Raw genomic sequence first — 27,607 nt, forward strand, 5'->3', positions numbered from 1 at the left:
GCCTCGGCGGCGGAGGCCGGAAGTGAGTGTCTCACGAGCCGCCTGTCTTTGGTGCTGAGGGTCCGCGTGGCAGGGAAAGGAACTGGCTGCTGAGGTAAGAGCGGGACCCAGCGCCTCTCTCCCCGCGCTGGGCTGTTGCCACGTGGACTGCGGGACTGCCCCCGTGCTGCCCCGTTCTCGGCCAGACCCGGGCTTCTGGGTTCTCGCCCTGCCCTGCCCGCTGCTGGTACGGGGCTGCGGCTCGTCTCCCTGGGCCCGGGTGGAGCGTATTTCGGTGCCGAGTTAGTCCTGGCGTCGGGGGAGACTCCTCACCCCCACTGGGTTCACTCTGCTGCTAACAGACCGACCGGCCCTTGGGCGCCCCTTCACAGCTCCCCCCTCGGCTTCCCGCCGGCGCGGTGACCGCACGGCCTGGTCCTGGTGTTCAGAACGGGCACTTGGTGTAGCGGCGCTTGTACGGTGCTTTAACGGGACGATGACTACTTAAAAATCACACTTCTATTTGGAAACCTTTGCTGTTACAGGAGATGCCTAAGGCTCCATCCTATAAGCACTTACGTGAATACCTGTGTGCGCTTCAGTAGCCCCACTGATTTCAGTTGACTACTCGTGTGTTAAATGATGTCTGCATGAGTGCTTGCAGTGTTGCGGGCTAAAATTTCTATAATGGAAAGAGATTAGAAAGGAGGTGTTGTGAACCTGAGCTGTAGGTAACTTTAATAAGGCGTGTAAAAAGGTTACCTCTCCCTGTCTTTGAGTCCACCTGGCAGCTTTTGTGGTTGTACAATAATGTTTTCCTTCCTTTATGCTGTGTGGAAAACATGAGAACAGCCATACAGGGTCAGGCCAAAAGTCCATCTAGCTTCAGAGGGAATGAACAACTCGTACAAACAGGGAACATGAATTCAGTGTTACTCCTGAGGGAATTCTGTGCTAAAACATTAAAAATTCTGCACACAATATTTCAAAATTCTGCATATTTTATTTGTCAAAATAACACTATAATTACAACTATTTTGGTAATTTATTTCAAAATATCTGTCAGCAGGGATGTCTGCAGCAATACAGAGCAGAAAAGAAAATTGCTGGTCATTTTTTTTTTTTTTGCAAATTGATTCCTTTACTAGGCATATTAATACAGAACTTTGTGTAATTCTTTTAAATTACGATACAGAACTATTTCCTGCACCTGTCAGAAGCATGTAAAGGAGGAGCTGAGAGATAGCAAAGGCCCCTGGGAGTGAACCTGGGTGTAGGTGAGAGGTTTTTCTTGGGGGGGGGGGGGGGATTGTTATGGTGTTGGGAAGTCTCCCCCATGTAGACCCTGACTGACCCCAAGCCTCTCCCATTCAGTCAGGCACGTCTGCTCCTGTCCCCACACCCCCCATCCCCATGAATCTCTGCAGCCACCCTCCCCTATCCACAGGCTCAATGCTGTCACCCCACTGGCTCCTGAGCTCATGCTCCAGTCTGTCCCCCTCACTAGCCATTCTGAACCTCAGTCTGTGACGCACACCCCCCGCCCAGCAGTCCTGTGTGCCCCACTCTGTCCTAACCTGGCTCTGCAGGCAGAGTGCTGTGATGAACTCTGCTCCTACAGGAATTCTGCCACACTGAGTGTAGAATTTTATATTTTCCCACATGAAACGCATTTTGCCAAATAAGTGCTGCAGTTCTGCCTTTTGCACACCAGAGGCCACTGTGGCGCTAGAACAGACGCATGAATGTGTCAGGCTGCTCTGGCGCCACAGCGGCCTCTGGTGGGCAAAAGGTGGAACTGATGCACTTATTATGACCGAAAAGAAAAGGAGTACTTGTGGCACCTTAGAGACTAACCAATTTATTTGAGCATAAGCTTTCGTGAGCTACAGCTCACTTCATCAGATGCTCACGAAAGCTTATGCTCAAATAAATTGGTTAGTCTCTAAGGTGCCACAAGTACTCCTTTTCTTATTAGGACCTATCACTCTCACAGATCTTGGGAGACAGGCCCCCTGTCTGCTTACAGACAGCCCCCCTACCTGAAGCAATTACTCACTAGCAACCACACAACAGAACCACTAACCCAGGAACCTATCCTTGCAACAAAGCCCGTTGCCAACTGTGTCCACATCTATTCAGGGGACACCATCATAGGGCCTAATCACATCAGCCACGCTATCAGAGGCTCGTTCACCTGCTCATCTACCAATGTGATATATGCCATCATGTGCCAGCAATGCCCCTCTGCCATGTACATTGACCAAACTGGACAATCTCTATGTAAAAGAATAAATGGACACAAATCAGACGTTAAGAATTATAACATTCAAAAACCAGTCGGAGAACACTTCAATCTCTTTGGTCACTCGATTACAGACCTAAAAGTGGCAATTCTCCAACAAAAAGACTTCAAAAACAGACTCCAACGAGAGACTGCTGAATTGGAATTAATTTGCAAACTGGATACAATTAATGTAACTTAAATTAACTGGATGAATGCACTATAAGGTGGGTAGAAAGTTGGCTAGATTGTCGGGCTCAACGGGTAGTGATCAATGGCTCCATGTCTAGTTGGCAGCTGGTGTCAAGTGGAGTGCCCCAGGGGTCGGTCCTGGGGCCGGTTTTGTTCAATATCTTCATAAATGATCTGGAGGATGGTGTGGATTGCACTCTCAGCAAATTTGCGGATGATACGAAACTGGGAGGAGTGGTAGATATGCTGGAGGGCAGGGATAGGATACAGAGGGCCCTAGACAAATTGGAGGATTGGGCCAAAAGGAATCTGATGAGGTTCAATAAGGATAAGTGCAGGGTCCTGCATTTAGGACGGAAGAACCCAATGCACAGCTACAGACTAGGGACCGAATGGCTAGGCAGCAGTTCTGTGGAAAAGGACCTAGGGGTGACAGTGGACGAGAAGCTGGATATGAGTCAGCAGTGTGCCTTTGTTGCCAAGAAGGCCAGTGGCATTTTGGGATGTATAAGTAGGGGCATAGCGAGCAGATCGAGGAACGTGATCGTCCCCCTCTATTTGACATTGGTGAGGCCTCATCCGGAGTACTGTGTCCAGTTTTGGGCCCCACACTACAAGAAGGATGTGGATAAATTGGAGAGAGTCCAGCGAAGGGCAACAAAAATGATTAGGGGTCTGGAACACATGACTTATGAGGAGGCTGAGGGAACTGGGATTGTTTAGTCTGCAGAAGAGAAGAATGAGGGGGGATTTGATAGCTGCTTTCAACTACCTGAGAGGTGGTTCCAGAGTGGATGGTTCTAGACTATTCTCAGTGGTGGAAGAGGACAGGACAAGGAGTAATGGTCTCAAGTTGCAGTGGGGGAGGTTTAGGTTGGATATTAGGAAAAACTTTTTCACTAGGAGGGTGGTGAAACACTGGGATGCGTTGGCTAGGGAGGTGGTGGAATCTCCTTCCTTAGAAGTTTTTAAGGTCAGGTTTGACAAAGCCCTGGCTGGGATGATTTAATTGGGGATTGGTTCTGCTTTTGAGCAGGGGGTTGGACTAGATGACCTCCTGAGGTCCCTTCCAACTCTGATATTCTATGATTCTGTGAACTTAGGCTTGAATAGAGACTGGGAGTGGATGGGTCATTACACAAAGTAAAACTATTTCCCCATGTTTATCCGCGCCCCCCTCCCCCTTCCTCAGACATTCTTGTCAATTGCTGGAAATGGCCCACCTTGATTATCACTACAAAAGGGTTCCCCCGCTCTCCTGCTGGTAATAGCTAACCTTACCTGATCATTCTCCGTACAGCGTGTATGGTAACACCCATTGTTTCATGTTCTCTGTGTATATAGATCTCCCCACTGTATTTTCCACTGAATGCATCCGATGAAGTGAGCTGTAGCTCACGAAAGCTTATGCTCAAATAAATTGGTTAGTCTCTAAGGTGCCATAAGTCCTCCTTTTCTTTTTGCGGATACAGACTAACACGGCTGCTACTCTGAAACTAGGCAAAATGTGTTCTTTATGCGAGACAGATTAATTCTGCGTGTCTGCAGATATGCAGAATTCCCCCAGGAGTAGAACGTGCAGGGAACAGAATGAAACTGACTTAAGCTTAAAGTGCTGTCAAGTGTAGTAAGTAAATACAATAGAACCTGAGAGTTACAAACACTTCAGGAATGAAGGTTGTTCTTAACTCTGAAATGTTTGTAACTCTGAATAAAATGTTTTGGTTGTTCTTTCAAAAGTTTACAACTGACCATTGACTTAATACAGCTTTGAAACTTTACTATGCAGAAAAAAATACTGCTTCCCTTAATTTTTTTAGTAGTTTGCATTTAACACAGTACTGTACTGTATTTGTATGGGTGGGGGGAGTTGTATCTCTGCTGCTGCCTGATTGCATACTTCCAGTTCCAAATAAGGTGTGTGGTTAACTGGTCAGTTTGTAACTCTGAGGTTCTACTGTAGAGAAAATGGAGAATTATTTCCTCTAGATTTCATTTATAGCAACTTGAAGGATTATTTGTAGTAACAAGCAAAAAGAAAAAAAAATTAGTGTTGCACACAATTTTACCTCAGTCTTTAATAAGTGCAGCATTATAATAGCCTTTATGACATAGGGTTTTATATGGAACATATACACAGCAGAATAGTATTTTCATCCTCATACAGATGAAAAATTGGTTGAATTAATATTACTCAAACTTTCAAAAGGAAAAAATATATTTGGGTTGAGACCCAGCATTTAAAAAATGAGAATTTCTGGACAGCTGTGTGTCTGAAAACAGGGCTGTGAACACTATCTGTGAACACTGCAGTAAAAATCCATTGGAGGAGGAATTTTCAATCTCAGCACTTCAGAACTAGCAACATCAGACAGCAATCCCCTGTTAGGGGAACAAAGCACATGTGCACACTCCCTCTATGCATCTAGCATCATATTCCTGCACAGGGAACATGACTCATCCACTCTGCAACCAACCATTTCTTTTGAGCCAGGCTGGGTACAAGTCAGACTCTCATCCATCCTTATGCAGTTCTGTAGATACAGAGATGAACATAGTATGAGAAACCAAATAGAACAGAGTACACATGACCTTCATCTGTTTCTTTCTCCAAGTTAAAGATGGCAGACTATGAAAATCAGTCGTTGTCAGAGTCCGAGTCAGAAGAATCGGTCATCACTGACAAAGAGGTAAACTTAATCCCAAGGAGCTTGAGCAAGATTTCCCCAATGCTGTGTGGGGAGAAGGAGTGCAGATTCCCCTGGATGAGAACACCTAACCCTACACAATGAAGGGGGTTGCGGAGGAGGCATCAGTTAGAACATCAAGCTTCCCCAATTATACTAAAATGTTTCACCACTGCCTATTGTGTGTGGGAGGGGTGTCAGCAGAAAAAGATCATAGAATATCAGGGTTGGAAGGGACCTCAGGAGGTCATCTAGTCCAACCCCCTGCTCAAAGCAGGGCCAATCCCCAGTTTTTGCCCCAGATCCCTAAATGGCCCCCTCAAGGATTGAACTCACAACCCTGGGTTTAGTAGGCCAATGCTTAAACCACTGAGCTATGCGTCCCGCCTTTCTTCCCCCCGAGAGCTCTTCTCTCTTGTGGCCTGTTGTGGATAGGATTTCACATTTTTTATCTGAGTTCTTATCCTCTATCCATCAATGTGGTGTGTGAGCCCCTGACATGTTCTGCCTTTATCCCCTCCCCTTAGTCGGCTGGCTTTCCTGATTATGGATGTGCTTATGAGTGATAAGTTCCTGCTTTGGCCCAAGTGTTCAGCCCCTGGCAAGGGACATAATCTATCTTCTCTGGACCAATCTGTGACCAATCTCCTTCTGTGCAGCTCCAGGCAGCATTTTCCAGGGGTGCCCTGAAGCCAGGGCTGAATGTTGTGCTTGAGGGGCACAAGAAGACTCTTAACAATGTGGTGAGTACTGTGTCTGTGTAGGCTGTGACTCTGGTGTGTGCATGCAAGTGCTTATATGGGAAGAGTTTGCTTTTGAAGGTTGGGCTTGTTCATGTGGCTACCTATAGGAATCACAGAGGTTAGTGAATTAAAAACTCTTAGAGCATTTATTCAGTTATCGCATACATCTTTGGTGGGGAACACTGCAGTGGTAAAGGCTGGGTTTGTTATGGAACTAGTACTGTCATACCAATTTCCTTTTTACACTATGAAGTCCTTAAGTGAGTTGATCATGTTCTTCGCTGCTTTAATGCTGAGACACCACGGTCGATATTACTCATTGACTTTAGCTTCCATGTAGATTACAGGATTTGTTCGTTTACGATTTTATGGCCTGTGGCAACTATCAGGTTATCTCAAGTTGTTGAAGACTCAGCTGGCCATACTGAGGTTTAGGCATTTGGGTTATGATTAAACAGTAGAAGGTTGGATAGTCAATCCATATCAGGGACCAATGGTTAGAGCCCTGCACTGATACAAAATTTGAATCTGCATCCATCTGCAAATATTGTCCGGGGATGCGCATATAAAGTGGATATTGGCAGATTTGCTGGGCTCTACCAATTGTTGCCTCCTCCCCAGGATCCTGGGAAGTAGATCCCAGCTGAAGGAGTCCAGTAAAGTAACTTTTCTTTGCCTTTTTGGGTTTTAATTTAGTGTTTGGTTCACTTCAGATTTTATAGAAAATGTTTTACCTTTGCCACAAGGCTAACCTACCAAGTTTGAAGCCATTATATGTCTTTTTTGTGAACCTTTAGGTGGGTGGATCCAAAATCAGAAACTGAGCTTCCATTAGTTCATCATAACTATGGTTTGACTGCCATTACTACATAATGCAGTTCCCTAGTGCATACTCGCTGTCCCAGAACAGCTTTTGACGTACCAAAACACTTTCTGGAGTGGTCTTGTGGGGACACAGAACTGGTGTGTGGCAGGCACGTGTTTAGGGAATAAAATACCTTGCTGGAGGAAGATTTTTAGCTTGTGGAGAGCTTAATAATTGGGCTGGGCCCAGTTTGTTCCAAAATGCACTTGCAAAAGGTCAGTAGAATTACTGGCTGGTTGGTGTGTATGCCTGCCTGGCAGTATTAGACCACTGCTCCCAACACTCACTCTGCACAGCTCAACGCTATCGTAGGGTATGTCTGCACTGCTGTTGGAAGGTTTGATCTAGATAAATCAAAGCTAGCTTGAGTAATAATAGCAGTGAAGCTGCTGCAGTATGGGCAGCTTCACGGATTTACTCTTCCCACCCAGACCCTAGGTACATACTTGCTGCAGCAGCGCGGGCAGAGGCTGCTCTTCACTCCTATTGTTACTTGAGCTAGCTTTAATCTAGCTAGATCAGAGCTAGCTCGGGTATGTCTAGACTTGCTTCAGTCACACCTCCCAGTTGCAGTGTAGATATACCCGTAGAAGCACACTCATTTGCTGTCATATTAACTTTAGATTCTTTAACAGCAGTGTTATTTTTGCGTGCCCAAAAGTGTACTGAGTACTTTCCACAATCTAAAATCAAGGTTGCTGTTGCATGAAAGAGTGGGAAGCAAGGAAGGAACAAAATTATAAGATCACACAATCACTCGTTTAAATCATGGACCTGATCTGGTGTTTGATCCTGCCTCATTTCCCTTTCTCGGGGTTCTCAAACTACACCCAGATTCTTGAGTCAAACACCCCTTCTTGAGGTCTGGTTTATTAAAACATCATCACAGTTAAATGTCAGGTTAAGTCAAAACAAGTCTGTCCCCACTCTGCAATTTTTTCCTCCAAAACTCCATTCATGCTGCCTGGCATTTCCTCAAGCTGCTTCTTAAGGCTTTTCATCTCCTGCTCCTCATTGCAGCTAGCCTTTGCATTTAGCTGGTATGGAGCGCTCCTTCTCTGGTCCTCTTTGACCCTACCTCTCCACAGGAATCTTGCTGCTCTCTTAAATTGAATTCAGCAGACAGTCTTATCTGCCTCAAAGGCCATCACCTGGGGAGGCAGCTAACAAGTCAAGGGTGGGGTTGAGCCCAACTCCCTTAAAGGGGCAGCCCATCCTAATATGGAGATATAGAATTGCTAGCCTTCAAAAGACAAACTTGTTTTGTGTCTTGCTGTTAATAGAACTGTCCTTCTTTTTCTAGGATGGCTTGAAGCAATGTTTGTGTGAATTCAAGCAGCAGCTTGCCTGGGTGGAAAGGCTGGATGTGACCTTGGGTCAGGCACCAAACGTCATGAGTCCAACCTCATATCACACACCTGACAAAGCCACCGTCGACCCTGAGGATGACTTCCAGCGAGAGATGAGCTTGTGAGAGGGGGCGACGTTCTCCTATGGGGCCCCAGAGTCATACCACACACATGGCCTATCCACATACACAACCTAGTGTTGCATCACTATCACATCTTGCCATGCTCTGCACGCCATCAGTGTCGTGCCTTCCATCCACATGCCGATGTCACATCACTTTCGATCCTTAATGCATATACATGTGTAACAACTCGACACCCATGTGTCATGCTGCTATAAACCCTAAAAATATATTCCAGAATAGAACAAGACATCTTGAAGCTTGAAATCCTTCCCTGTTTTGGATTCTGAGATTTTGTGCTTTACCCTCTTTTGGCAGGCCTGGATTATAAAACGATCAATCATGAGAAAATATTTTAGTAATATAAATCTTGGTTTTTACTTAAAATAGACTCTCTTAAAAAATTGTGCTTTATATTCAGATAATTTAAATCTTGGGTAGATTAAAAAAACTTTGAATTTAAGTATGAAATAAGTGTTGAATTTTCTTGTCAAGAAAATTCTTTTTTTTAATTAAATTCAAATATATTAAGTTCTCTTTAGAGAACTGCTTCCTTACAAATCTAAACTTCAAGGGGAAAAAAAATATATTAACGCATATCAGGCTGTATTTTGTGTGGAAGGCACTCAGGTACTTTAGTAATGGTTGGCAGTAGAAAATCCTAAAATTGATGGGGGGGGGTTTGTATCTGTGACCTCCTACCCAGAGGTCTTGAGGTGGTCTCTATTTTCATGTGGGATATTATCTCGTTGAAACAAATACAATGAAATCCTTCAGACTGTCTTAATTTCCAGGACACGAGAAAATCACGGGCACTGCAATTTTTTTTGTACATGGTGGTATTCTGTACATTCTAAACCTATATTAAACTTGCCAAGGTAGTTGCACAATGTAAAAAAAATTGCTGCCCTGTTAAACCAGTCTTATAGAAAACTGTCTCCAATGAAATAGCAGGAGCTGCAAAGGTGGTAACTAATTTCCATGCCTAATTAAACAGATCATTTCTTTTAAAAATACCTGTAGCACACCACTAAGGTTCCAAAGTGAAAATGGAAGTTCCTGTAGCATCTTGGTGTCATTGCAATTCTGCCTATTTTATGGTTTGCATTTTACAGTACAATTTGTAAAATTGTAAACTGCATGTTAACCAGAAAAACAGGAATAGAAATACAACGTGAGCTATGTGTCTCGGTTAATGTTGTTGGCACCTTAATTTCTGGGCTCTTTGCATTTTTAATGTTGCTCTGATATAGTTTTGGGATTTTATGTAAATTGTATTTATCTTGCATGAAATAGCTAATATGAACTGAGTTCCTGATGTCCATGCCCAGTGTGCTTTAGACCTTACTGTTAACTTTAACTTGCTGTCCCATTGTTTTCCCAGTTACCGTCAGGCCCAGGCAGCGGTGCTGAAGGCCCTTCCTTGGCTACATCACCAAAAAGTCCCCACAAGGAGGCCAGATGATTACTTTGCAGAGATGGCCAAATCTGACCAACAGATGCAGAAGGTATTAAACTTGATTTGGCATTGGATGTCTTTTCTTCCCTCAGATTCCCGAGTGTAGGTCTTAGACTACGTAAAGCACAGACTTTAGGATTGAACAATGATACATGAGTGAAACATGGTCAGACTTGAAGTCTGTCAGCACATATGGAATCCAGACTAGTGATCTACTCTGTCTTCAGGAGTGCCCTGTAATAGATGCTTCAGAGGAGGGTGCAAAAAAACACATATAATGGACAATTTTGAAATAGTCTGCTCTCAGGGGAATTGTAAAGTGAAATAGAAATGATTATAATAGGGAATTGGGAGTTAGGAGTGAATTGGATCCATCACATATTTTAATCCAGAGTCTGTTAGGTTCATATTACAGAATTTGTTTTTTATAATATTAAAAACACAGGACTTTTTCCTAATGTTCTCATGACCTGACAGAATCTTGCTGAAGCCCTGACCATTATCCCCAGGGAATTATGGCTTGTTGTGAAGCACTTCACTATGGAACAAGTTTTTCTTACTGTTAGTGTTGGTTGTCTTTGAAGAGCAGAGGTTTATTCTTATGCTTCAGTTGTTACCTCCACATATTGCAGAACTTTCCAGTAAGAATCTCTCTAATCTTTGGATTGATTGTATAATTGCATTCTTTCTTAAAGTCCAGTAAAAGCTTTTAATTGTTTGGGGGCGAGGAGGAAGGGGAAAGATTGAATTCTGTCACAGGGAGAGGCCAGTGATTTCACTAACATTATCCAAGATTCAGGTCCCTTCTAGGGGAACTGCTCAATCTCGTCTATAAATCCAAAAGGATTGGGCAAAAGTGATAGCTTTGTCTCAATCTGTTCAGTAAGAGCTTGTTCTGTTGAGGCTGCACTTGATCTCTGTACATGCCATTAATCTTCTGGCCAAATCTGGGTTGAAGAAAACCAGAAGACCGGGAGTTTCTGCAGTGAGCATTCCCAAACTTGAGTTATCTGACCCTATTAGAGAGAGGAAGCTGTATCTAAAAATCACTACATGCAATAGAGAATGTGGCACTGGGTCTAGGCAGCAGCTTTAGGAGGACCTTAGGGATTTAATAAATATAGACTACATTTAGTGCATAGTGTAAAGATTTACAGCATGTTTTATTTTTATACCTGAGTAATGGCCCTACCCATATGGCTTATCCATCTCATGGTTCGCATAGCCACATCTTCCTTTGCATAACAAGAACATTTATTTTGTTTCCTAATAAGATTCGACACAAGCTCAAGAGTAAACAGGCAGCAATGGAGAAGTCTGAGAAAGCAAAACAGCTTCGTGCATTGAGAAAATATGGCAAAAAGGTGAGGAGGTGGAGAAACTTATCGGGCAAGAAGGAAACCCATCGGTGGCAAGACCCTGGAGCCTGTGGGTGGTGATCCCAGATATTGTTTGGGAACCCAGAGAGTGAAACCTCTTGGACAGCATTTCCAGCTGTTGTTTGGGGACACTGCGAAGGAGGGCCTTGAACATGACCCTGTTTGGCCAGTTTACTATGCCTGTTTGGGGGTGTGGAGGGGGAAAATATAAAGACAGTGGCACCCCTTGGGAGCGTTTGTAGTACAGTAGGGAGAAAAACCCATATTATCTCTTGTTACAGGTACAAACAGAGGTTCTGCAGAAGAGGCAAAAGGAAAAAGCAACTGTGCTGAATGCAATCAAGAAATACCAGAAAGGTGAAGTCATCAGTCTCGCCACAAGAGAGTGCTGAGGGAACAGGAAGAGGACAGTGAGATAAGAGCACTGCAGCATGTGGGGTGTCATTAGCCAAAACTGGAGAGGAGTGAGTTGGAAAAGGGCACTGCTGAACGTAGAGATACACAGAGCAGCAGTAGTGGTAGCACAAAGACTCTTAAATAGGCAGAGCCTAGTGGGCGATAAAACTGCCATTGACTAATGCTGTAGCTCTTACATTGGAAATTCTTCTGTCTGATTCAGTGGTAGCAGCTCCACAAATGTTCTGCTCTTGCAGGTCTCTCTGACAAGCTGGATTTCCTGGATGGGGAACAGCCACCACCACATCAAGGGAAGAAGGAAGGAGATGGTGGTCAACGAATAAAGAAAGGGTGAGATGGGGAAGTTTGAGGCATTGCAGCTGGAGCCAGTATATCCCCATCTGAGTCTACAAAGCTATTTTTCAGGATAGTACCAGACCCAAGCTATCCCTGAGATGGCAGCAGATAATTCCCAGCTCTTAATGCTAATGTTCAATCTTATGCACCTCAGAGAGGAGTTGCAGCTCATAGCATACACTTGCAGAGAGGAAAGGTTGGTTATAAACAAGGTGGGGCAGAGAGTGGAGTGTCTTAAATATTTTTGACAGGTTTCAGAGTAGCAGCCGTGTTAATCTGTATTCGCAAAAAGAAAAGGAGTACTTGTGGCACCTTAGAGACTAACAAATTTATTTGAGCATAAGCTTTCGTGAGGTACAGCTCACTTCATCAGATGCATTCAGTGGAAAATACAGTGGGGAGATTTATGTACACAGAGAACATGAAACAATGGGTGTTATCATACACACTGTAAGGAGAGCGATCACTTAAGATGATATAATACCAGCAGGAGAGCGGGGCGGAGGGGAGGAAAACCTTTTGTAGTGATGATCAAGTTGGGCCATTTCCAGCAGTTGACAAGAACGTCTGAGGAACAGTGGGGTGGGGGGGAATAAACATGGGGAAATAGTTTTACTTTGTGTAATGACCCATCCACTCCCAGTCTCTATTCAAGCCTAAGTTAATTTTATCCAGTTTGCAAATTAATTCCAATTCAGCAGTCTCTCGCAGGAGTCTGTTTTTGAAGTTTTGTTGTTGAAAAATTGCCATTTTTAGGTATGTAATCGAGTGACCAGAGAGATTGAAGTGTTCTCCGACTGGTTTATGAATGTTATAATTCTTGACATCTGATTTGTGTCCATTTATTCTTTTACGTAGAGACTGTCCAGTTTGACCAATGTACATGGCAGAGGGGCATTGCTGGCACATGATGGCATATATCACATTGGTAGATGTGCAGGTGAACGAGCCTCTGATAGTGTGGCTGATGTGATTAGGCCCTATGATGGTGTCCCCTGAATAGATATGTGGACACAGTTGGCAACGGGCTTTGTTGCAAGGATAGGTTCCTGGGTTACTGGTTCTGTTGTGTGGTACGTGGTTGCTGGTGAGTATTTGCTTCAGGTTGGGGGGCTGTCTGTAAGTAAGGACTTGTCTGTCTCCCAAGATCTGTGAGAGTGATGGGTCGTCCTTCAGGATAGGCTGTAGATCCTTGATGATGCGTTGGAGAGGTTTTAGTTGGGGGCTGAAGGTGATGGCTAGTGGCATTCTGTTATTTTCTTTGTTGGGTTTGTCCTGTAGTAGGTGACTTCTGGGTACTCTTCTGGCTCTGTCAGTCTGTTTCTTCACTTCTGCAGGTGCATATTGTAGTTGTAAGAATGCTTGATAGAGATCTTGTAGGTGTTTGTCTCTGTCTGAGGGGTTGGAGCAAATGCGGTTGTATCGTAGAGCTTGGCTGTAGACAATGGATCGCGTGGTGTGATCTGGGTGAAAGCTGGAGGCATGTAGGTAGGAATAGGGGTCAGTAGGTTTCCGGTATAGGGTGGTGTTTATGTGACCATCGCTTATTAGCACCGTAGTGTCCAGGAAGTGGATCTCTTGTGTGGACTGGTTCAGGCTGAGGTTGATGATGGGATGGAAATTGTTGAAATCATGGTGGAATTCCTCAAGGGCTTCTTTTCCATGGGTCCAGATGATGAAGTTGTCATCAATATAGCACAAGTAGAGTAGGGGCATTAGGGGATGAGAGCTGAGGAAGTGTTGTTCTAAGTCAGCCATAAAAATGTTGGCATACTGTGGGGCCATGCGGGTACCCATAGCAATGCCGCTGGTTTGAAGGTATACATTGTCCCCAAATGTGAAATAGTTATGGGTGAGGACAAAGTCACAAAGTTCAGCCACCAGGTTTGCCCTGACATTATCGGGGATACTGTTCCTGATGGTTTGTAGTCCATCTTTGTGTGGAATGTTGGTGTAGAGGGCTTCTACATCCATAGTGGTGTTTTCAGGAAGATCACCGATGAATTGTAGTTTCCTCAGGAAGTCAGTGGTGTCTCAAAGATAGCTGGGAGTGCTGGTAGCGTAAGGTCTGAGGAGGGAGTCTACATAGCCAGACAATCCTGCTGGCAGGGTGCCAATGCCTGAGATGATGGGGCGTCCAGGATTTCCAGGTTTATGGATCTTGAGTAGCAGATAGAATACTCCAGGTCGGGGTTTGCAGGGGTGTGTCTGTGTGGATTTGTTCTTGTGCTTTTTCAGGGAGTTTCTTGAGCAAATGCTGTAGTTTCTTTTGGTAACTCTCAGTGGGATCAGAGGGTAATGGCTTGTAGCAAGTGGTGTTGGAGAGCTGCCTAGCAGCCTCTTGTTCGTATTCCGACCTATTCATGATGACGAAGCACCTCCTTTGTCAGCCTTTTTGATTATGATGTCAGAGTTGTTTCTGAGGCTGTGGATGGCATTGTGTTTTGCACGGCTGAGGTTATGGGGCAACTGATGCTGCTTTTCCACAGTTTCAGCCTGTGCACGTCGGCGGCCATCTCCAGTGAGAGGGAGACAAATGGGTCTTTTTTGACAGCCGGAAATAAATCTGATGTAATCTAGCGTGACATGAGCATCACCTAGGAGGAGCTGGTTGGGAGCTTCCCACATCGCACATGTGCTTTCAAGCGAGTTCACTGAGGGAGGGTAGTGGGAACCTAGCAGAGATGACTGGTTGTTTCTGTTTCAGACCAAACGCAAAGCGACGTTACAAGAATCAGAAGTTTGGCTTTGGTGGGAAGAAGAAAGGCTCAAAATGGAACACACGGGAGAGTCACAATGACGTATCCAGCTTCCGGGCTAGCGTGGCCCACAACAAGGGCCCTGGGAAAGCAGGGAAAAAAGGTTCCAATGTGAGTGAGAAGTGTGTCCTACACATTACCAACCCTGTGCATTAGTGGGAGATGGGCCCTGGCCACAGAGGGAAGAGCTATATGTGTGTTAGGAGTGGCACATGACCCCTGTGTATAGGGGGCTATGGGCTTCGTATTTGGAGACCAAGACTAATTAGGTGGTGGGCAAGGCTGAGCAGGTTGGTTTGATATGAATGGGGGAAAACAAGTTCCATGCCAAAAGGAATGCTTTGCAGGTGAGTCAGAAAATACCATGTTTATCTCTACCAGCGTCCTGAACCCCTGCATCAGAAAAACTGGAAGGTGAGCATCATTGCTCTGACAAGGCCACTTCTTTCCCATTGTATAAGGCCAGAAGCAGGGGGTGGGGCTCAAAACCAGAGATCTAAATTTGTCACTCTTTTTACAGAAGAGACCGGGCAAAAAGATGAGGCAGAAAATGAAGAGTCGAACCTGATAAGGATTGAGTGGATGGACCCTGCTCCCCAGTGGTTTTGGTTTAGTTTCTATGTCTGTATGAATTGCAGGTGGTGGTCCTCCTGACACTGGAGTCTTCAGGCAGTTCTAACTCCTGTAGACCAAGCTGGATGGTGCCATTTGATGCAAATGGTTGCAGTGGAAGTGCATATACAGTCACTAATTAATTCCTTTTTACTGTTAATTTTCCTCCAAGATTTTTTTCTGCTTCTCAAGCCTTGGGCCTGGCATATGTGAACTTATTAAATAGTTTGGACAGAGCTCATTTGGTTCTCCTATCTTCAGTGTTGTGTTGAAGGAGGGACCTGAAATCTGTCCCTCATTGTGACTGGGATTGGAGGATCCCCATGGCTCTTTCCACAGCTGCCTTTGGTAAAAGTGGGGAATTTAGCCTCCAGGTCAGACTTGTTAAATACTGGCTTTGCTACAGTCACAAGCCTGGAGCCTGTCAAAAAGGTAAAGCCTTTTGCAGGTTTTTAGTACATCCACTTGGATGAGAACAGTAAGAGACAAAAGCAGAACTTTCACATGGGTTTATTTCTGTAACAGCTGTCAGCTTCCAGGAGGTATGGCCCAGCTAGGGCGTCCTCCTCCCTTGCTTAGAAATCGACAGGGCTACCCATGGCAATGAAGAGATGGCAACATTGTTTAGAAACTCCAAACCACACAACTCTGCCTCGCACAGCAATGTTGCTACTACCACCCTACTACATGTTCTCGCTCTGCTCCTTCAGGCGCCACATGGCAGCCATGTACTTGGTGATCTCACTGTTCCGACATGGGAAGTACAGTCTGCGGTCAGTGCGGTCCACACTAGTCTGTGGAAGAGAAAATGGTCAAAGTGTGAGGAGTGTCTCCAGGAGATGTTCTCTTTGAGATCAAAGATGCAAGGAGTCAGTTGCTGCAATTCACTGCTGCATGACTGGATGACTATATGATTGATAAGGTAACTGAATCTCATATTTCATGTTATTGGCTGATCGCCACTAAGGTAAAAGTAATAGGATTTACCATACTGGCCATTGGTCCATCATATCTTCACTGTTGGATTACTACTGTACCCAGGTGCTCATATAAAGGAACCTTCATTTGTCTTTTGGTAACTGTACTTCTAAAGTAGTTTTGTAAAAATGGTCCTGAGAGTTCCTAGGTTTGTCTCTAACTCCAATTTAGATGTGCTCAATTCTAGATGTAATTTCTTTCCCCTTGCCCATTGCTGCTAGTCCTCCAACCTCAATCAACCACCTGAAAGTCACGCTGAGCTCTTTCTAGCTCAGGCATTGTCACCAGTGACTCTAACTCACCCGAGACACACCATAGCATTAATGTTTCTGGAGCTGGTACTAGTTGACAATTGTTTGATGCAGGAATGAGATCCCTCACCCCTTAGCTGCGTTTGTTGCCGAGCTAATGGTATAAAGGATAAAAACATGTCACTAAAGCCATCAGGAATGTGTGGAGGTCTTTGGAGTAAAGACTAAACTTTTTTTTTTTGTGGCTGGTTGGAAGTACATTACCAATCAAGCCAGGAGTCAGTAGCAAGAAGCGATGAGTTGCACAGGGATGCAAGTTAGAGGTCAGCGTTTCTGTTGGCAGGGAGGCAGTGCAAGTCATGACGTGCTCTATATAAATCTCTGCAGGCAGAAATTGTTTCCCCTTGGTGCACTGTTTAGTGATAGCCTGTTTGCAGGTGTTATCCATCTAGGAACTAGCTAATTTTTGAAAGACTAAAGCACTCTACCCTACCCCATTGACTGCCTATCTGCTCTTTTCCCTTCTGAGTAGAAGGAGCGCTAAGAAATTGACCTATGGCAATCCTGTCTCTATTTTGAAACAAATACAATTATATCAGTTCTATGTTCCCTCAACTAAGTGGTTTCCAAGAAATTTATCAGAATTCTTCAGGCACTCTTGCTTTAGTGGAACCTCAGAAATCTCTGCTGGATCAGTCATGATTACTACTATCATTTGTCAGACGTTTTTAATTAACCCTTGTGTCACAAAATCTACATCTCTTCTCCAAGTATTTCCATGTTGATTCCTTATCATAAATCAGACTATATTTTCTGATTGGGATACACCTCTAATTTATTAGTAGTTTCATGATTCTTTCTTCCCACTTACCTAAAGGATACAGTCATACCACATTTACCTACAAACATTTGTAGCCTTATCTCCCATTAAATGTCACTTCATTAGTTGTTGCTCTTCAGTGAACTCCCGCCAACTTTATTAGCATCTGATACTTACGTTAGCAGAACTGAATGCAAATATTCTGGGTATGATTGCAGCAGATTGAGAGAGGGGGACTATCACTTCACCTCTGTACTCTGCAGTGCCTATGCCAGTTGGACCATACGCGTGGGCTCCGTGTGTGTTTTGGGGTGGAGCACTCACGGGGGGGGAAAATACTGGGTGCTCAGCATCCACCAGAAGCCCTGTGGACCAGCTCCTTCCCTGTCCTCCCAGTGATTCCTGCCCCCATGGCGATCAGCTGTTCAGCAGCATGCAGGAGGTGCTTAGGGGGGTGGGGAGGAAGAGCAAGTGCAGGAAGGGGTGGAGTGGGGGGGCGGAGCCTGAGGTGGAGCAGGGGTTGAGTGCCCCCTGAACTTGGAAAGTTGGCGCCTCTGAGTTGGACTGTATACTCCATCATATTCTACTAAACATTAATGTTCAATTTGCTACCCACTAGCACCTCAGTTCTTTCCCAACCATTCCAGTTTCCCAGGATGTTCTGTTCCATTGGTTATATTTGTTTCAAGTTTGTTCCGGGTTTATTCCTCAACCAGAGAAATGAGTTCAAAGGCTTACATTGAGCTGCTCCTTTTTATACTCTAGATCAGTGGTTCTTAACCTGGGGTGCAAGACATACCAGATTTTTTTAGAGGGTAAATCATCAAAAACACAAATTAAGCACAGGCACATAAGTACAACTATTTTGTTTCATCAAACCTATGTATTTATTAACATACATTTTTTAACAATTACTGTAATATCCAAACAAAAAATATATCTAGGTTTAAAGAACTGACCTACTTCAACGATTTTTTATAAGGGGTGCAAGAACATACGATTTTTGATAATGGGTACAGGCTGCAGTAAAGATTAAGAACCACTGCTCTGGATAAAGCGTTTAGGGATCCTACTCACCAAGGGAGTATTGTTCCAGCCAATTTCCTGGCTCTCTGTCTGTGGCTCTGTATATTTCTTGGTTGGCTCCAGTGCAGCATGGTGAATAAGATTCAGAAACTTGGCTGTTGGATTGTGGGGGGGGGAAACAGGTATGGGGAGAGGGCAGTATTTTAAACCAGAATAAAGGAACTAGATCAAATAATTAAGTGTTATGACACAAGGGAAGATTTGAACCTTATCCTGAGGAACTCATACTCTAAAAGAAATAGATGAGGCCAACAGTGAAGTCAGCTCTCTGTTTCTGCGCTTCTGTGAACGACCCTGTGAGGTGTCATGGTATATCTACTGTTTTTGTCAAACATACCCATACATCTTTCTAATTCTGTCATCCTTGTCTCCTGTACAACAGCCCCCTATCCTCACTCAGTCTGCTGCCAGCTACCACTCCCTATCCTGCCAATTGACATTGCTTAAGTTACTTACTTGTAACCTGGTCCCTTACTATTCCAGTTCTTATTTCCTGATCTGTGACTTCAGGAAACCAGTTCCTACTTCTATTAACTTTTGTCTGTTTGTAAACTTGCCAGTGTCTTTTTTTCCCCCAGGCTGCTCTCACTCTGTGTAAAGGCATGTGCATAGAGAGTTCTAGAATCATAGAAATGTGGGGCTGGAAGGGACCTCAAGAGGTCATCAAGGCTGGCCTCCTGGAGATGGCAATAGTGACTGAAAAGTGCAAAACTCCCCTTTAACTAAAGTGGGGCTTGATTCTTCACTAGTCATCCCGTCATGTTATTTTTTGAGAGAAGTTACCATAGACGACAAAGGAGAAAGGATGCAGATCGGGATAAGTAAAGAACATGTCAGAGATCTTCTGACTAATATGAATGAATTAGTCAGCAAGGCCTGATGCTGTTCACCCCAGGCTGCTGAAGGAATTAGCTGAAGAAATCTCAGAGCTGCTTGCAATAATATTTGCAAACTCATTGATGATAGAAGTCCTGGAAGATTTGAGAAAGGCTAACATAGTTTTAATCTTTAAAAGGGGAAAAAGGAGGATCCAGGGAACTACAGACCAGTCAGCCTGACCTTGATCCCTGGAAACCTACTAGAGCAATGTATAAAACATTCAATTTGTGAATACCTGGAGGATGAAGGGGTAGCATCCAGCATGGATTTACTAAGAACAAATCATGGCAAACCAGCTTGATTTGCTTCTTTGACAGGTTAACTGATTTGGTGGATGGGGGAATGCGGTGGACATAATATACCTAGACTTTAGCAAGGCTTTTAACACAGTCCCACATGACATTCTGATAAGTAAGCTGGAGAAATGGGGGCTTGGCGGAACTACCATAAAGTGGATACATAATTGGCAAAGCAACCACAAACAGAGTATCAATGAAATTTTTAGATTGGAAGGAGGTCACAGGCATCTGTTCTGGGTCCAGTGTTATTTAACATCTTTATTAATGAACTGGAGGTAGGAATAGAGAGCACTACTGAGAGGGATCTGGGAGTTGTGGTGGATCACAGCCTCAACATGAGTTGTCAATGCAATGCTGTTGTAGTTTTAGATTGCATTTGCTTTTTTGCATTAACAGAGGCAAAGCATGCAAGTCACAGGAGGTGGTAGTAATGCTTTACTTGGCACTGGTTTGGCCTCAGCTGGAGTACTATGTCCAATTTTGGTCACCAATGTATAGAAAGAAGGTAGAGAAACTGGAAAGGATTCAGAGGTGATTGACAAAGATGATTAAAAGGATGGAATGCAAACCATATGAGCAAAGGCTGAAGGACCTGGGAGTGTTTAGTTTGGAAAAGAGGAGATTAAGGGGCAACATGTTAGGGTTCCCTCCCCACTCTGAATTCTAGGGTACAGATGAGGGGACCTGCATGAAAGACCCCCTAAGCTTATTTCTACCAGCTTAGGTTAAAAACTTCTCCAAGGTACAAATCCTTCCTTGTCTTTGGATGTGTACTGCTACCACCACCAAGTGAGTTAGACAAAGATTCAAGAAAAGGACCACTTGGAGTTTCTGTTTCCCCAAAATATTCCCCCCAAACTCCTTCACCCCCTTTCCTGGGGAGGCTTGAGAATAATCTACCAACCAGATAGGTAAACAAGGTGAGCGCAGACCAGACCCTTGCATTTTTAGGACACTAAAAACCAATCAGATTCTTAAAAAACAGAACTTTATTATAAAGGAAAAAAAAGTAAAAGAAGCACCTCTGTAAATCAAGATGGAAGGTAATAAGACTTAACACAGAGGATTCCTCCCTAGGCAAAACTTCAAAGTTACAAAAAACAGGGATAAACCTCCCTCTTAGAGCAGGGAAAATTCACAAGCTAAAACAAAAGATAATCTAATGCATTCCTTGCTATTACAACTAATATTACAGCAATAGTAAGTATCAGTTCAGTAGGAGCTACATTACTTGCTTGAAGAAAGAAAAGGAGGACTTGTGGCACCTTAGAGACTAACCAATTTATTAGAGCATAAGCTTTCGTGAGCTACAGCTCACTTCTTCAGATGCATATCGTGGAGGCTGCAGTTTCCACGATATGCATCTGAAGAAGTGAGCTGTAGCTCACGAAAGCTTATGCTCTAATAAATTGGTTAGTCTCTAAGGTGCCACAAGTCCTCCTTTTCTTTTTGCGAATACAGACTAACACGGCTGTTACTCTGAAACCTGTCATTACTTGCTTGGTCTGTCTCAGAGAGAACACACACAGAGCACAAAAACAAAGCCTCCCCCCCAGCTTTGAAAGTATCTTCTTTCCCCATTGATCTTTCTGGTCAGGTGCCAACTAAGTTAATTGAAGGGCTTTTGTATTACTGCATACATAAAGGTTGTTACCCTTCCCTTTATATTTATGACACAACATGATAGCAGTCTTCAAATACTTGAAACAGTGCCATAAAAGAGAGAGAAAAGTTATTCTGTTTTGCCACAGAGGGTAGGACAAGAAGCAATGGACTCAAATTAGGGCTGTCAAACAATTAAAAAATCATGATTGATCAGTTTTTATGGCATTGTTTAAATAAATGATATTCTATTAATACTTTGGATATTTTCTACATTTTCAAATATATTGATTTCAATTACAACATAGAATAAAGTATACATGGCTCACTACATTTTATTACAAATAGTTGTACTGCAAAGATAAAATCGTATTTTTCAATTCACCTCCTGCAAGTACTGTAGTGCAATCTCTTTATCGTGATGGTGAAACTTACAAATGTTTAAAAAAAAAAAATCTACAAAACTGCACTAAAAAATAAAGCAATGTAAAACTTTAGCGCCTACAAGTCCATTCAGTCCTAAGTCCTGTTCACTCCCTAAGACCAATAAGTTTGTTCACATTTACAGGGAATAATGCTGCCCACCTCTTATTTACAATGTCATCTGAAAGTGTGAACAAGCGTTTGCATAGCTTTGTTGTAGCTGGCGGTGCAAGGTATTTACATGCCAGATATGCTAAACATTTGTATGCCCTTTCATGCTTTAACCACCCTTCCAGAGAACATGCTTCCATGCATGACTGTCATTAAAAAAAGTGTGTTTTTAATTAAATTTGTGACTGAACTCCTTGAGGGAGAATTAGGTCTCCTGCTCCATTGTTTTACCTGCATTCTGCCATATGGTCTCAGATGACAACCAAGCATATGTTGTTCAATTTAAGAACAATCACTGCAGATCTGACAAAATGCAAAGAAGGTACCAATATGAGATTTCTAAAGATAGCTACAGCACTCGACCCAAGGTTTAAGAATCTGAAGTGCCTTCCAAAATCTGAGAGGGATGAGGTGTGGAACATGCTGTCAGAAGACGTAAAAAAGCAACACTCTGATGCAGAAACTACAGAACCACCAAAAAAAGAAAATCAGCCTTCTGCTTGGTGGCATCTGACTCAGATGATGAAAATGAATATGAGTCAGTCTGGACTGCTTTGGACTGTTATTGACCAGAATCTGTCATCAGCGTGAAAGCATGTCCCCTGAAATGGAGGTTGAAGCATGAATGTTTAGCATATCTGGCATGTAAATACCTCGCAACCCTGATGGAATTGGCATCGTTAGCACTACAAAAAGTAATTTTTATTCTGACATTCACACCTTCTTGTCAACTGTTGGGAATGGGGCACATCCACCCTGACTGAATCATTGACCCCCCACTTGGTAAGGGCAAGTCCCATCTTTTCTTGTGCTGTATATTTATGCCTGCCTACTGTAATTTTCACTCCATATATCTGAAGAAGTGGGTCATAGCCCATGAAAGTTATGCTCTAATAAATTTGTTAGTCTTTAAGGTGCCACAAGACTCCTCATTGTTTTTACTAAGAAAAGTGTGTTAGTGCTTAACGGCCAAAGTCTTTCAAATGAAAATGAATCTACTGAATTTGCTTTGGAAAAATCCAGTGTGGATAGCTTAAAGGAGGCTTCTTTGTTAACTGATATTGGAAGTGAACAGTTTGTGTCTCAAGTTCAAGAGAGAGGCTGGAATCCTGGCTTTACACAGCAGAGCAACCTTGTAAATAAACCCATAGACACTTTGGATATATCTTATCTCTTAGAGCAGGTCTACACTACAGCGGGGATCGACACTCTAAGACAGATCCACCAGCACTAGATTTAGCACAGAGGTGGGCAAACTATGGCCTGTGGGACACATCCAGCCCACAGGACCCTCCTGCCCGGCCCCTGAGCTCCTGGCCTGCTGCCCGGCCCCTGAGCTCCTGGCCTGGAAGGCTAGCCCCTCCCCTGCTGTTCCACTCCCCCACAGCCTCAGCTCTCTGTGCCACAAGCACAATGCACTGGGCGACAGGGATGCAAGCTCTTGCTGGGCAATGCAGCTGAAGAGCTGCAGCCCAACCCAGCGCTCTGGGCTGCACGGTGGTGTGGCTGGCTCCAGCCAGGCAGCACAGCCGCCTGTCCTGGTGCTCTGTAGCGCCACCAGCCACCGGTGCTCCAGGCAGCACAGTAAGGAGGCAGGGAGCAGGGGGGGTTGGATAGAGGGCAGGGGAGTTTGGAATGGTGGTCAGGGGGCAGGGGTGTGGATAGGGGGCGGGGCGGTCAGAGGCCAAGGAACAGGGGGGTTGAATGGGGGTAGGGCCCCAGGGGGGCAGTCAGGAAAGAGATGGGGGGTTGGATGGGGCAGTCAGGGGCAGGGGTTCAGCCTCCCCTAACCAGCTCCATACAATTTCGGAAACTCGATATGGCCCTCAGGCCAAAAAGTTTGCCTGCCCCTGATTTAGTGGGTCTAGTAAAGACCTGCCAAATTGACAGCAGATCACTCTCCAGTCGACCTCTGTACTTCACCCTTGACGAGAAGAGTAAGAATCATAGAATATTAAGGTTGGAAGGGACCTCAGGAGGTCATCTGGTCCAACCCCCTGTTCAAAGCAGGACCAATCCCCAACTAAATCTTCCCAGATTTAAAAAAGCAAAACTGCAATGATGATAGAAAACAATTATGTTTCTTTAAGGTGTGGTGTTCATGCAAACTACCTAGCTGACAAGGGAGGAAGAAAGTTGCCCATAGCTGCTGCCAGTAAGAACATAGCCAGCCAGACCATAGATTTTGGTATAACAGAAATTTCAAATTTCAACCCTCTAAATAGAGGAAAGGAGGAAAGCAAGTTAACCCTTGAAAAGTAAAATGCCCTTACAGACTTGCCTAACTCATCTCTAAAATACTAAAGTCCTGAGGATGTGGTTAAACTACAAGTCTACGTTAAGAAAAACCCTGAGGTAAAGAAAGAGCTAAAGGTTCAAAAGGGGTATTGAACAAACTGTCCTAAGAAACGATCAATCTAAACAAAAGGCTCGGCATGACAAAAATAATTGTGATTGTACAATTTGAGATAGATTATTTGTTAATATTAATGCTAATGTTAACTCTTGTAACTAGTTCATGGCTGATGCCAAAAACTGTAAAAATGTCTGTGTATGACTGATGGGAAAAATCCTCAAAACATACTGGAAATGTACATTATGATTATAATGTTTTGGTCAATAAGAACACACTTTGTATTAGCCTACTACTGTTGAGGTTTCACAGGTAATGCCTATACACAATCCTAAAACATTCCACAGCAGAAAAACTATTACAAGTTTGCAAAAAGAAAAGGAGTACTTGTGGCACCTTAGAGACTAACCAATTTATTTGAGCATGAGCTTTCGTGAGCTAGAGCTTTCGTGAGCTCATCGAAGTGAGCTGTAGCTCACGAAAGCTCATGCTCAAATAAATTGGTTAGTCTCTAAGGTGCCACAAGTACTCCTTTTCTTTTTGCGAATACAGACTAACACGGCTGTTACTCTGAAACCTATTACAAGTTTGGACTGCTGTGCAAGAAAGGAACTGCGGTACAACGCCTCACAGCCTTCATGGCTAAATAAAGTAAGTGCTCTCTGAAAAACATTGAGGTCTTTGTTAAGTTAACAGATAGGCTCAACCCTGAAATCACTAAAGTGTTTCACAAAGTATGGACTAAGTTGTCAGCTTGGGCCAAGGCATGTATCAATAATAATGGGGGAGGTTTAGATTGGATATTAGGAAAAACTTTTTCACTAAGAGGGTGGTGAAACACTGGAATGAGTTACCTAGGGAGGTGGTAGAATCTCCTTCCTTAGAGGTTTTTAAGGTCAGGCTTGACAAAGCCCTGGCTGGGATGATTTAACTGGGAATTGGTCCTGCTTTGAGCAGGGGGTTGGACTAGATGACCTTCTGGGGTCCCTTCCAACCCTGATATTCTATGATTCTATGAATTTGGCCTTTCAAAGAACTCAATATAAACACAGCTCATATCAATATGGGACTCCCATGCACAGCATGGTGAGTTGGCACTCAGGGTTCCAGCCCTACTGGGGGGAAACGAAGCTCAGGGCTTCTGACCTGCAGCGCCGAGATTTGCCGCAGGACGGATGAAATTAAGCAACGGGCTAGATCTGGCCCATATGTTCTCCACCCCTGCCATAACCCATCCACCCACACCTGAACCTCCTGCCCCTGCATCAGTCCAGCTTCCCCAACCATGCCCTAGGCCCACCCAGGTTGCCCTCCTCCATACAAGGGACTCTTCCCCCCCACCATATGCACGATGGCCAACCCCATACAGGGGTGATGTGTACCTTAACTATTCACTTCCTGCATTTCTGATGTTTAAATCTGCATTACCTTCAGGCTCTGTCCCCAGATCCCAGCTCACACGTTAAGTAAGATGGGGCTCGGACACCTGCTGAGGGAAGGGCCCCTCATATTCCAGCTCCCGTGGAGGGGCAGGGTGGGGAACTTGGACAAAGCAAGAGGGACAGGGCTCCCCAGATCCCAGAGGCCAGGGAGAGGAGCTCAGATCTTTGCAGAGGGATAAGGCTCCCCTAGATCTCAGCACCCGTGGAAGGGGAGAATTCAGAGCTAACAAGCCACTCCCTAACCCCCGCCCCAACTTCCTCTGCTACTCCTCACGTTGCCCAATCCTTTCTATCCTCTCCTTTTTCCCACTCCTTCTTCCCCGAGTTCCCCAACCTCTTTTCTCTCCCCTATCACCTATCTCCATAATATCCCTGTCAAGGTTCCTCCCCCACTCTGAACTCTAGGGTACAGATGTGGGGACCTGCATGAAAAACCTCCTAAGCTTATCTTTACCAGCTTAGGTCAAAACTTCCCCAAGGTACAAAATATTCCACCCGTTGTCCTTGGACTGGCCGCTACCACCACCAAACTAATACTGGTTACTGGGGAAGAGCTGTTTGGACACGTCTTTCCCCCCAAAATACTTCCCAAAACCTTGCACCCCACTTCCTGGACAAGGTTTGGTAAAAAGCCTCACCTATTTGCCTAGGTGACTACAGACCCAGACCCTTGGATCTTAAGAACAATGAACAATCCTCCCAACACTTGCACCCCCCTCTTTCCTGGGAAATGTTGGATAAAAAGCCTCACCAATTTGCATAGGTGACCACAGACCCAAACCCTTGGATCTGAGAACAATGAAAAAGCATTCAGTTTCTTACAAGAAGACTTTTAATAAAAATAGAAGTAAATAGAAATGAAGAAATCCCCCCTGCAAAATCAGGATGGTAGATATCTTACAGGGTAATTAGATTCAAAAACATAGAGAACCCCTCTAGGCAAAACCTTAAGTTACAAAAAAGATATACAGACAGAAATAGTTATTCTATTCAGCACAATTCTTTCTCAGCCATTTAAAGAAATCATAATCTAACACATACCTAGCTAGATTACTTACTAAAAGTTCTAAGACTCCATTCCTGGTCTATCCCCGGCAGAAAACCAGCATATAGACAGACACGCAGACCCTTTGTTTCTCTCCCTCCTCCCAGCTTTTGAAAGTATCTTGTCTCCTCATTGGTCATTTTGGTCAGGTGCCAGCGAGGTTACCTTTAGCTTCTTAACCCTTTACAGGTGAGAGGAGCTTTCCCCTGGCCAGGAGGGATTTCAAGGGGGTTTACCCTTCCCTTTATATTTATGACAATCCCCATCCCTCAACACAGACCCAAAGTCCTCTCCCCCTATTCCAGACTACTCTTCCCACACCTAATCACCTTCCCTTCCCAGCAAGCATTCACATGTGTAATTTATTTTCTTTTCAGGAATAGTTAAAGCACATTCTGAATTATATGCTATACTAAGATTACATGTCTCCAACATTCAAACAAACAAACAAAAAAACCACTTGACAGAGAGGACTTTACCAGAATGTTTACAGTTCATTCTCAGATTTCTGTCCAGAGTAGGTTTCAAACTTCAAAGTTGCAAGAATCTGTGCACTATGAAATGCTTTTTTTCAGGGGGCTTTATCTTGGGAATACCTTGCTCAATCCCCAGTTTGGACCACTAACCCTACATTATACTCCTATGCGGCATAGCAAATTTCAAGACAGTCCATTTAAAGGTGGATTTTAGAGCACTTGGAAAAGTCATCCTTTAAAAACAAAGCATTCTCTAACCTTAATTATAGAAGAGGTGGTGCACTGCTATAGTATTGTATAAAATTAATCATCAGCAACTACTGCTGTATCCAGATCCCTAGCACAGGATAATGCTGATGTGGGGCACTTTTTCTTTTGTTTTTTTTAAAAAGGAAAGACAGATGGAAGGGGCTCTACACATCCATCTGCAGCATGAGAGGTTTGGAGAGGTGTGAAGTTGCCCATCATCTTGGAGCTTGTCTATTGTGCGCGTTTTCATGCCATAGAGGGTGTAATTTCTAAAGTACACCATGGAAATGAATGCAGCCTGAAACAAATAGCTCTAAGATATGTGAACTGCCCCTCCAGCCCCCAGCACA

At 44.1% G+C, this 27,607-nt stretch overlaps 2 protein-coding genes across 3 annotated transcripts in view; one reads left to right on the top strand and one right to left on the bottom strand.

The window, feature by feature from the left end:
• Positions 1-19,332, top strand: EBNA1BP2 (EBNA1 binding protein 2). 2 transcript variants are annotated; one of them, XM_073358055.1, is made up of 11 exons: positions 1-94; positions 1,175-1,256; positions 5,071-5,145; positions 5,802-5,885; positions 8,054-8,220; positions 9,606-9,729; positions 10,955-11,044; positions 11,341-11,416; positions 11,713-11,806; positions 14,520-14,682; positions 15,092-19,332. In XM_073358055.1, the coding sequence occupies exons 3-11, from the start codon at positions 5,077-5,079 to the stop codon at positions 15,137-15,139; spliced, it is 915 nt and encodes a 304-aa protein (XP_073214156.1). In that variant the 5' UTR covers positions 1-94; positions 1,175-1,256; positions 5,071-5,076; the 3' UTR covers positions 15,140-19,332. The 2 variants fall into 2 exon arrangements, with proteins under 2 accessions (XP_073214156.1, XP_073214157.1); XM_073358056.1 differs by lacking the exon at positions 1,175-1,256.
• The window catches only part of CFAP144 (cilia and flagella associated protein 144), a 19,271-nt gene continuing 6,246 nt past the window's right edge, over positions 14,583-27,607 (bottom strand). Inside the window, exons 3-4 of the mRNA XM_073358057.1 lie at positions 18,310-18,413; positions 14,583-15,977 (exon numbers count right to left, since the gene is read on the bottom strand). Coding sequence (XP_073214158.1) covers positions 15,867-15,977; positions 18,310-18,413 — 215 coding nt within the window. The 3' untranslated portion in view covers positions 14,583-15,866. The remainder of the gene's footprint in view (positions 15,978-18,309; positions 18,414-27,607) is intronic.

Source organism: Lepidochelys kempii, chromosome 8, assembly GCF_965140265.1.
Source record: "Lepidochelys kempii isolate rLepKem1 chromosome 8, rLepKem1.hap2, whole genome shotgun sequence".
Classification (NCBI taxonomy): domain Eukaryota; kingdom Metazoa; phylum Chordata; order Testudines; family Cheloniidae; genus Lepidochelys; species Lepidochelys kempii.

Excerpts from the sequence above, each read along its gene's own strand:
- EBNA1BP2 (XM_073358055.1), top strand. The coding sequence starts at position 5,077 with ATGGCAGACTATGAAAATCAGTCGTTGTCAGAGTCCGAGTCAGAAGAA. Across the intron at positions 5,146-5,801 it reads CGGTCATCACTGACAAAGAG|CTCCAGGCAGCATTTTCCAG; the intron begins GTAAACTTAATC and ends CCTTCTGTGCAG. Across the intron at positions 9,730-10,954 it reads CTGACCAACAGATGCAGAAG|ATTCGACACAAGCTCAAGAG; the intron begins GTATTAAACTTG and ends TTTCCTAATAAG.